General features: G+C 55.9%; 1 protein-coding gene across 1 annotated transcript; it reads right to left on the minus strand.

Moving 5' to 3' along the window:
* Window positions 1–947: 947 nt before the first annotated feature.
* PHLDA3 (pleckstrin homology like domain family A member 3) lies at window positions 948–5,501 on the minus strand. The gene is made up of 2 exons (XM_090026283.1): window positions 4,794–5,501; window positions 948–2,636 (listed from the first exon to the last, which is right to left on the minus strand). The coding sequence occupies exons 1-2, from the start codon at window positions 5,143–5,145 to the stop codon at window positions 2,515–2,517; spliced, it is 474 nt and encodes a 157-aa protein (XP_089882409.1). The 5' UTR covers window positions 5,146–5,501; the 3' UTR covers window positions 948–2,514.
* Between the last annotated feature and the right edge of the window lie 5,006 nt (window positions 5,502–10,507).

Below are 10,507 nucleotides of genomic sequence, written 5' to 3' on the forward strand. Positions count from 1 at the left end.
CACATGGTGAGCCCTCTCTGCCTGCCAGGTTCAACAGTACAGTGGAGTTTGGAAAGCAGTCCTGCGAGGCCTGAGATTTTAGCACATCACAATGCAAAGGAAAAAACCCATGCCAAAACCTCAGATCGGAAGACCCCTGAGCTTCACATCATTTAGCCCCAGACAGGATCCACATTTCGTGCTTCTGCCCCAACATGTCCTTATGGGCATGAAGGCAGGACAGAGAAATCCTGTGTGAATCACAAGCACAGACTCATCCTGTCTGGGAAATAATCTGATGTCCTAAGCCAGGGGTTGAGAGGGCACCTCTTTTTCCTTCTAGCCCATTCTCCCACCAGGCTGCACGCAGCGTGCAGACAGGCTGCTGGGGACATGATTAGAACAGGCAAGAAGCATGGCCTTTGCATTACACCCCCCTTGAGAAGGCCTGTTGCACTTCTCAGGGCTCAGCATGAGCTTTGGCTTTGTTCAGGGTTTGCATGGAGCTCGTGGCCCTGAGATTCTGGTTTAGATGAACCCAAGGATGCTCAAGTGATGCTGACCAGGGAGTTCAGGGAAACCAAGTAAAACTAACTTTCACGGGTGTTTGAAGCAAGCCAGCAATCTCATGCTCAGACATGGTCACACCCAAAGTCTGGGTCCCAGCATGAGTGGCTCCGAGTCCCAAGCTGGCAGGACCAGTCCAATGCTTTGCTTCGGTCCATGATAGCACCTGAGTCTGGAACTGAGCCCCAGTCAGGTCTCACCTCCCCCAACAGGTCAGGCAACATTTAGATCTAGGGGGTTGTTCAGAGCTAAGAAGCTGCACGCAAACATTAGCCCTGGGTCAGGACTATCCCAGAACTAGAAAGAGGTTGAGTTGGGGCACCCTTTTCCAGAAAGCTGCTCAGAGAGGCTCCCTATAGCATCCTGCCCAAAACAGACCTCAGCATTTCAAGTGCTTGATTTCCACTCTCATTGATTACTTTATTGCGTTAAAAAAAAGAAAAGCAACAGTCTCTGCAGCCTTCCCCCCCACAAGCCCACGGCTTACAGACAAAGAGCAGGGAAGCTGGAGGAGGGGAGGCTGCCACAACTTCCCGGCTGTCAGGCGAGAGAGTGCAGAACATCCAGCGTCGCCTGACGGACGTGCAGCCAGGGCCAGGTGCAGGCTTCAGTCCCTGCTGTCTCATAACCTTCTTCCGTGGCCTGGTCCGTATGAATGCATCTGTCCATGCCAAGTTCAGAACTGCTCCTGCATGCATGGGAGGTGTGCGGCTAAGAAGCTGACTACGGTCCTAGTTCCTGCAGAATCTGTGGGTGCTTCCAGGCGGCCCCACCAGAGGCAGAGGTGTCCAAGGAATAGGAACGCACTGACCAGTTGCCCTGCTTCCTGAAACCTTTGCAGGGGGAGTTACCGAGTGGTTGCTGAGCCCTCAGTCAGGTCCTTTCCTTCTTAGAGGCAAATGTCACTCCAAAAGCTCTCCTTAGACGGCCTTTTGGTCCCATGTCCCAGAAGTCTCTTTCAGTTGGACATTCTCCAAGAGTCTCATGCCAAAAGCCTCCCCAGGCCAGTCCAGCTGTTCATGGGCACCTGGTCACTTGGGCTGGGGAGGCGAAGACAGCTGGCCATACTGCCAGTCACATCACTCCCGCATGCCATTGACTGAAAAGCTGGTGGGCTTTGACCACACTAACGCAGTAGGCTTGGATGGACCTTCCTGACATAGCTGGAGGGCATCAGCAGAGCAGGACATATGGGGAACCTGGGTGCAGGACATAAAGGGGCTGTAGGTTGAGTCTGAGGGGCACAAGCAGAGCTGGGTGCATGGGAGGATGTCACAGCATCTCCCCGCACCAAGCTTGCCTGTCCTCTCTGCAGAAACTTTACTTCTCTGTTTTGTTCAGCACAGGCCTGCGCAAAATGCCAAAGCAAAGCACTGTGCAGCAGGACGGGCTGCACAGTGAGAAACGGGCCGCAGGACTGAGTGCAGGGAGCGGGACGCTGTCTTTTGCAGAGGAAAGGCACCTGTATGGCCACTGTCCTGAACTGTTATCAATGAAGCTGACACATCCTGACACGAGTGAAAGTCTGACACCAGGGCCCGGGAGCCAAGTGCAACGACAGCAGCGCTGGGCTGGGGGACAGGTTCCCAACCCAGCCCCCAGCCACAATGAATCCATACTAGCCTTATGCCAGATGGAACAATCCTGACTGGGATTTTGTGATCATGTTTGGCTCTGATCCCCCAGCAGACCCCTTTCCTGTGTCTGCAGCAAGCCCTCAAGTGGTCAGTCAACCTGTAGGCCTGTAGGCAGCTATGTATTTCACTGGATCCTGGGGGCATGGCCAAGGGGTCCAGTCTGTGCATCAGCCACTAACCCAGGCCCTTGGAAAATGGAGCAGTACAGCATGGGAGGAGGTTGGTCCCAAGGGTCAGTGCTGTGGCACGTGTGCTCTGGGCTCCTTGGGCCTTCAGCCCTAAAATGCCACTGTCCCTCTCTATGCGCAACAGTATGAGCCAGACCCTGCTGTCACTTGCAGCCAGAGATCCCATTCTCCTTGTTGGCTGGGGAACTGACAGCCATCCCTGTACTGCTGTTTGGTCCCTCCACGTCCGTGGCATGGCAGTCTGGGCCTGTGTCGTACTGGAATGCTGCCAAAGATAAAGCACAAGTTAGTGAAGGAGACCACCCAGCACGGGAAGAGGGGCTGGCAGCTAGCAAGGGGCCCAGCACAGACCTAGAATAGACGGGCAAGGCCCTGGCGACCTGTGTGCAGATCTACCTGGGCTGGGAGGGCGTTCAGAGGACGAGGGAGCTGAGAGCGAGTCACACAGCAATATTTCAAAGGCCAGGGCAGAATCTACAGGTTTGAGTTATCCCTGGCAGGGGAGATACCATGATGATGGTTTCGGTCCAGGTGTTTTTACAGAGATCTCCTTCTTCTCAGCCTGGAATGACTCGGTGTAGTTAGAGGGTGAAGACCTGTCCCTTGCACTGTGGGCAGGCTGCCCCCTGCGAGAGTCTACAACGCCTCTAACGTGAGGCTCTCAGCTACGCAATTCATGACAACGGGGGATTGCTCTCGGGTTCTCCCTTTAGCTTGCTCCGTCAGCCTTTTGGACGGGGCAAGTGAGACTAGGGGGTATCTGAACTCTAAGGCCTCTGGGCTTGGGGCTTGCACGTAGGATGTCTGCCATGGACTTGGGAGTATCCGAAGCCCCAGGCTGAAAAGTCTGGGAGAGAGGATACTTGTCGGTGGTAGCACTACATGGACTTGAACAATTGAGATCTGCCCAGTTGATAGGATTCAGACCTAATTTGGCTGATGTAGCCCGAGAAACGGAATTTCAAAAAGAAAAGGAAAAAGGACGTTTGCGTTATTCCTGGTCAGGGCCAGTCCCCAGAACAGCAGAGGAACAAAGGTGGCCCCACGTGCAGGGGGACAGTAGCAGAGCCAGAACCAGGGGACCTAGTATCCCCCCAGGCAAAGGAAGCACTGAAGATCCCATGGACACTTCCTAGCTCCTGCATCACAGAGCGCTGTGACAGTAGCAGCATTGTGGTCACCGCCTGCCACATCCCAAGGCCCACGGTATGCTGGGAAATGCACTCTCATACCGGGGATGCTTTGATATCATGTGGGCCCACAGATGTGTGCAGCCCTTTTCCTACTTTCCAGGCTGAGAGACCAGCTCCACAGCCCTGGCCTCAAAGATCAGGGGAGCACAAGCAGTGTCACGGGGATCGGTTAGCTGTCCGGTGCAAGCGCTGGAGCCTGCTGCCTCCTATCCCTCTGCTCTCCAACCCCCACACCTTGGGCCTGCTCCAGACAAGACCTCTGGGGTTTCCAGGCACTTGCTCACGTACCCAAGGGACAGGCAGCTGGTCCGAGCTGGGAGTGGGGAGCTCAGTGCACCGTGGCATTGAAAGGGCCTGCCACAGGCCCATCGACCAGCAGAGATGGGTCACCCAGGGACATGAAGTCGTGCTGTGGGCTGCAGTCACATGTGAACATGAGTTGCCTGGTACAGTGAGTAGGGGGTGGATGAGCACAGGGAAGGCTGTCTGCCCATGAGCAAACACTGCAGAAGCCCGGTGAGATCAGGACAGACACCAATATTTTGTGCCCACCCCCATCTCCCCTCCAGAAGCAATAGCACCATGGAGGGACCACCCTCCCAGGACAGGCTGCCACAGCACTGAGGCAAGAAATCCTTGGAGAGGTCAAACCCCAACTGGCCTTATTTAAACACATGGCGCAGGCCCTTAAAGAAGGAGCAGGCTGTGGTCCGAGGCTCCCAGGAAATCAGGGGCCATTAGAGGAAAAGGAGGGGAAATAGGAGACTTGGCAGAAATTGGGCTTGACAGCAGCCATGCCAGGGGACAGGTAAAAGCATCAGAAACGCTGCCCTGCCCCAGCCGGAGTGCAGAACCCTGCCCGGCGTCTCCTGCTTGAACTGGAGGAGCAGCAGGTGGCAGCCGTAGCAGGTGATTGTCCTGCAGCACGACTGCCCTAGAAGGGGACGCGGCTTGGACTGGGCCCTTGTGGGTTGCATCGAATCATTATCCAGGAAAGCGTAATTCCTGGGGGGATGCAAGTCAAGGCAACGAAGTGAAGTGCTCTGAGCACCTTCCTTTGCTAGATTCACCCAGCAGCCATGGGTGGGGGAGTGAATACTGACTGATCCATGGGTGCCCATGGCAAGGATCGTGCCCCCACCCTCTTCTGCCCTCTCCATCCACCTGGCTCACGGGTTCTCACCCTGTGCCCCTCGCCTCAGCATAGGACCCTGGCAAGCCCACGTTACCTGCTCTGCAGTTGTGCCTGGCCCGGACCATCTGGATGGCCTGCTGGTTCTTGAAGCGGACCAGGCCCATGGCGATCTCCGCGTTCCAGCCCGGGTCCTCCTGGGGGCAGCGGAAGTCGATCTCGCCCCCGTCCGCCATCACCACCGTGAAGTAGACGTGCCGCTCCTTCCACTCCACGCACTCCACCGCCTTCATGCAGGCGAAGCTCAGCTCCTTGCAGCGCGAGCCCTTGGGCTCAGAGAGCTGCAGCCCCTCCTCGGTCAGGAGGCAGCGCTTCCTCTTCCAGAGCTGCAGCAGCCCCCCACTGCGCTTCTCCACCAGCCCCTCCTTCAGCACCTTTTCCGGTGTCATGGCTGGCAGCCCCCCGGGGAATCACGGTGCCCTTCACTGCCCCAGAGGGCATTGCCTGGGCGGATCGCCAGCACCTCTAATCGCAGCCCCAGCGTGCAGGATCCCTTCTCCAGAGGAGGCTGGTCCGCCTGGCCAAAGAGTTCACCCGCTCTTGCTCCAAGATGGTTCCTTGGCTTTTAAAGGGTGGAAGCAAATAGATGCCACATGCCCCCTCTAATCCCTTATCGCTCAGATCTCCCCCTCTGTCTCCTGCCCACCCCCTGCAGGGTGTGTGATCCCCATTGCAGCTCTGCCCAGGATATGTCGCTACATGCCCAGTCTCTCTCCTCCAGCTGCCTTTCCCATCCCACTTGCATTCCTTTCCTGCTCGGCCTCGCCCCGGCTGCCTGACAGACACCATTCACGCCCAAGCGCAAGCCGGGCTGGGCTGGGAGGCAGTGCCGGGCGGCGGGGGGGGGGGGGGGGGGGGGGGGGGGGGGGGGGGGGGGGGGGGGGGGGGGGGGGGGGAAGGCTTCTGCGCACAGCTGGGATTCATTCACAAAATTGGCAAGGTGCTGGCGCCTGGGAGGGAGCAGCTCCCTGCAAAACAGCCCCACTTTGATTGGTGCCTTCTGGGCAGGCTCAGCTTTCCTGGCTGCCACATCGATGACCCTGGGCTGCTAGGCAACTGCAACATCTGCTGGCTGGGCACCCACAGGCTCTGCCCCGCGGTGCTGCAAAGCCAAAACCGAACCCTTCAAACAAGCACTGTGCAATCCCTCTGCCCAGCACGACTCCAGGCACGATGCTGTCAGCCCTATGGCAGTGCCTGGTGGGTCCAAGCCCTCTTCTGCATGGCAGCTGTGCCCATCGTATAGGCCTGATGCGCTGGGGCTCACCGACTTCACCCTCTGACACCAGCCCAGGTGTGAGCCCTGGGGTCAAGACCCTGAATATCGGTCAGTTCATGCTCGGCTGCCTTGTTCTTTTCCCATTATCTCGTGCTAACCTGTGGGGGACTAGTCTGGGTGCCTGACCAGGGGCTAGCCTGGGGTTGGCCACAAGCGGACAGGCAGCCCCTGTGTGGCACCCAGCAGACCACAGAGGGGATGGGCAGAAACAGGTTTGGAGGCTACTTGCACCTATAGCCGGTGTATAATTGCTGACAGCTGAGGGAGGCACAACACTCTGCCATCCCACCCCTGCGTGAAGTCCTGTGCCCCGTGTCAGTGCAGAAATTGCGCTGCTGCCACCCCTGCTGCAGCTGGCAGCACAGACATCTGGAGGAACACGGGGGGCACATGCCCCCCCTCTCCAACGCATACATTGCCTATTCTTGCACCTGTTTTTAATGCTTATAGAAAAAGCATGCACTTGTAAAGGGCTGGGGGAGGGAGAGGGGGCAGATCTGGTGTCCATCAGCCCTCCCTTCCAAACTGGCGAATTTGTAGGCCCACGAACTTTGCAATTGAAAACGGCACAAAGGCCCCAGAGGGGTCAGCACTCACTGTGAGCTCTGCAGAGACCTGCAGCGCAGTGGCCCCCAGTTCCAGTGCAGTGGCAGGGCACGTGAGAAGCAGGAGAGACTCTGGACAGGGGGTTATTCTCTCTGGTTGACTTTATGGCTCATCAGTTCCTCCAGGGGAAAGCGTTTGTGAGCCCAAGTCCCTGTAGCAGGTTGAGGGAGAAACCTGATACTACACTGAATAAAAGAGCTGGAATTCCCAAGTCTCCCTTCCCAGCAGCTGGGCTAGGTAGTAACTCGCCCGAGTTTGTTCCACCATGACTACGGGAAACGTTAAAAGTATTTGGGCTCAGTTACTACTGACCAGCCAGGGTTTCCTTTCAGGTTGTTTTTGTCCCCATTCCCCTTTGATAAACCCATTAGGGGCTATTGTCACTTATGAGTGAAGAAGTTTGTTCACTTTGGAATAGCCACTCAGAATGCGTTTCCCAGGCCTCTGGATGGGCACTTGAGCCAAGACGAAAAGTTCGTATTCAACCCCTAAATTTGAATCCAACCGCTGTTACTGCTGCCCAGCACTGGCAGATGGGTTACAAGCAGAGGGGCTGGACGTGTTCAAATCAGCGGGTCCAGATGCTCTCCACCCCAGGGTGTTGAGGGAGCTAGCAGGGGTTATTGCAGGGCCCTTGGCACAGCTTTACAAGCGCTCGTGGTGCTCGGGCCAGGTGCCAGATGATTGGAAGAAAGCCAACGTGGTCCCCATCTTTAAAAAAGGGAGGAGGGGGGACCAGGGCATCAGTCTTACCTCAATCCTAGGGAAACTCTTTGAGAAGATCATGGAGCACATCTGAGATGGGCCGGCTTCAGGGATGCTGCTCAAGGGCAACCAGCACGATTTCATTAGCGGCAGGTCATGTCAGACCAACCTGATTGCCTTTTATGATCAGGTCACAAGGCAATGGATCCAGGTGTCACCATGGACGTAGTCTTTCTGGACTTCAGCAAGGCCTTTGACACCGTCTCCCACCGCATCCTCATTAAAAAACTAGGCGACTGTGGCATTGATGCCTACACAGTCAGATGGATTGCAGATTGGCTCAAGGGTCGTACTCAGAGGGTGGTGGGGGACGGCTCATATTCAACCTTGGGGGAAGTGGGCAGCGGAGTCCCCCAGGGCTCGGTCCTTGGGCCCGCGCTGTTCAATTTCTTCATCAGCGATTTGGATGATGGGGTGAAACGCCACCTGTTTAAATTCACTGATGATACCAGCATTTGGGGTGAGGTGAGCATGCTAGTAGGGAAGGAAAGACTGCAGCAAGACCTGGACAGGTTACAGGGGTGGGCTAGCAAAAACAGGATGCGTTTCAACACTGACAAGTGCAGGGTGCTGCACTTGGGCAGTAGAAACCAGCAGCACACTTATAAGATGGGAAACTCCCTTCTTGAGAGCACGGAGGCTGAAAGGGATCTCCGAGTCATGATTGACTCCAAGATGAACATAGGCCGACAATATGAGGTCACGGTTGGCAGGGCTAACCGCACCTTGTCGTGAATCCAGAGGTGCATCTCTAGCAGGGGCAAGGAGGTGATCCTCCCCCTCTATGCGGCACTGGTCAGGCCGCAGCTGGAGTACTGCGTCCAGTTCTGGGCGCCACACTTCCGGAGGGATGTGGGCAACATGGAGAGGGTCCAGAGGAAGCCACCCGCATGATCCAGGGACAACAGGGCAGACCCTACACTGAAAGACTGTGGGACCTGGACCTGTTCAGCCTTCACAAGAGAAGGCTGAGGGGGGGACCTGGTGACTGTCTATAAACTCACTGGGGGGGACCAGAAGGGTTTGGGGGAGACACTGTTTCCCCAAGCGCCCCCTGGCATGACAAGGAAAAACAGCCACAAGTTCTTGGAGAGGAGGTTTAGATTAGACATCCGTAAGAACTACTTCACGGTCAGGGTGGCTAGGATCTGGAACCAACTTCCAAGGGAAGTGGTGCTGGCTCCTACCCTGGGGGTCTTTAAGAGGAGACTCGATGCCTACCTGGCTGGAGTCATCTAAGCCCAGTTTTTTTCCTGCCCAAGCGGGGTGGGGGGTCAGACTTGAAGATCTACAAGGTCCCTTCTGACCCAACTTCTGTGATTGTATGCTAAGTGTAAACAGGACTGCATAGGCAACTTGTTTAGGAACTGCGGCAAGGAACTACATCATCGTTTTTATTTATTTATTTTTAATTCAGTGTTTTGGGCCAAATCAGTAAAATCAGTTCTGAATCCTAAGGACCGAGCAAAGTTCAGTCCTTCAGGTCTGTGTGGTACTACCTCCCAGACTCTTCAGCTTGGGGCTTCAGATACTCCAAAATCCATGGCAGGCATCCTCTATGCAAGCCCCAAGCCCAGACACCTTGGGGCTCAGATGCCTCCTCATTGCTTGCTCCTGTCCAAAAGCCTAAAGGAGCAAGTGAAAGGGAAAGCCCGAGAGCAGTCCCCCATCCTCATAAGATCCTCCCAGCCTGCCCGCAGTGCGAGGGAGAGCTCATCACCCTCAACTACACCGAGTCATTCGAGACTGAGAAAAAGGAGATCTTCCCTGCCAGGTCAGTAAAACCACCCGGGCCGAAAGCATCATGGTATCTCTCCTGGAGCTACACCGTAGCAGAGCTCTCTGCATTTGGGAAGACCAGGCCTGAGACAGGAGGGGGAAGGGCGCCAGGTCAGGCTTGAGGGGCATCTCCAGATCTGTACTGTAGCAGGATCCAAACGTGGTCTTGAGCAACAGGAAGGAAGCAGCTGGGACTTAGTGAAGGGGGAATTGCACGATTAATGGTAAGTCCCCTGCAGCAGCCACCAGATCAGAGTAAATGCAGTACCCCGTGGTTCTGCATCCTGATGCCAGCTCACGCTGGACTGGCCCTGCACAGGCAGCAGCCCTGGGCACCTCCTGCCTCCCCCTCCGCCTGGGCCCAGGCCCCTACCCTGCACTGGACACAGGCCTATCCCTGCAATGCTTCCACAGCGCCACCTGGTGGCAGACGCGTGAACTCTTCCAATGCCAGCTGCCTTCTGCAAAACGCCCCTGCCCTGCGCCCCAAACTTGGTAGCCCAGCAGTCGGCAACTGTGCCAGGCTGCAGGCCAGAATGACCAGCTCAGCTCAGAACAGATGAGCAGGCAGGTGCTAGGACCCAACCACGGCTGCTACTTCTCCCTGCCATGGCACAGAAGGCCCCAGTGTTGAACACTGCTGCCCCCTGCCACCAAACCCCCCCATTTGTGGGCTGGATCCAGTGGCTCCACAGACCAGATCCAGCCCATGAGCCTTGGGTCTGTAACCCCTGCTTCAGATCAGTGATTCCCAACCAAGGTGTGGCAACACCCTGGGTTACCAGCCAGCTCCTTTGAAGGGTGCTCAGGGTGTAAGGCCGATGATCTCACACGGTCCCTTCCAGCCCTAAACTTCTGTGAATCTGTGAAATAAGTTGACAAGTGCAGACTCAGGCTTGTTCCTGCTTGGCCAATCCCCCACCCCTACTGCCTGGCCCCTCCGCAAGGAGGTAAGCACTGTAATCTATACATTAGCTTTTTTTAATTGGGTGTCACTCAGCTCTCAGAAGTTATGGAGGGGGCCTCAAGTCCAAAATGATTGAAAACCGCTGCTTTAGCCAAACTGACCATTGTCAAGCTTCAGCATTTCTTGCAAACCACCAGCCATCTTTAAAAATCAATCTGATAACTGAAAACCCTCCAATGGCACCTGGTGTGACATGGAGACCAGCTGCAGAAAACTTACCCTGGCTTTGAAGATTGCTGCTCTGTAGCGTATTTATGTGCAAAGAAAATCAGGAAGCCTTCACCAGGCTGCAGGTCAGAGCTAGTGGAGTTTCTGGCCCATTTCGGATTTGCAGCTGTCTCGTACCACATTCTCA

The sequence above is a fragment of the Crocodylus siamensis genome, chromosome 13 (genome assembly GCF_052110815.1).
Source record: "Crocodylus siamensis isolate JL-2025a chromosome 13, ASM5211081v1, whole genome shotgun sequence".
Lineage (NCBI taxonomy): Eukaryota > Metazoa > Chordata > Crocodylia > Crocodylidae > Crocodylus > Crocodylus siamensis.

Coding starts and splice junctions, on each gene's coding strand:
- PHLDA3 (XM_090026283.1), bottom strand. CDS start 5,145: ATGACACCGGAAAAGGTGCTGAAGGAGGGGCTGGTGGAGAAGCGCAGT. Junction 2,637..4,793: donor CAGGCACAACTGCAGAGCAG/GTAACGTGGGCT, acceptor TATCTTTGGCAG/CATTCCAGTACGACACAGGC.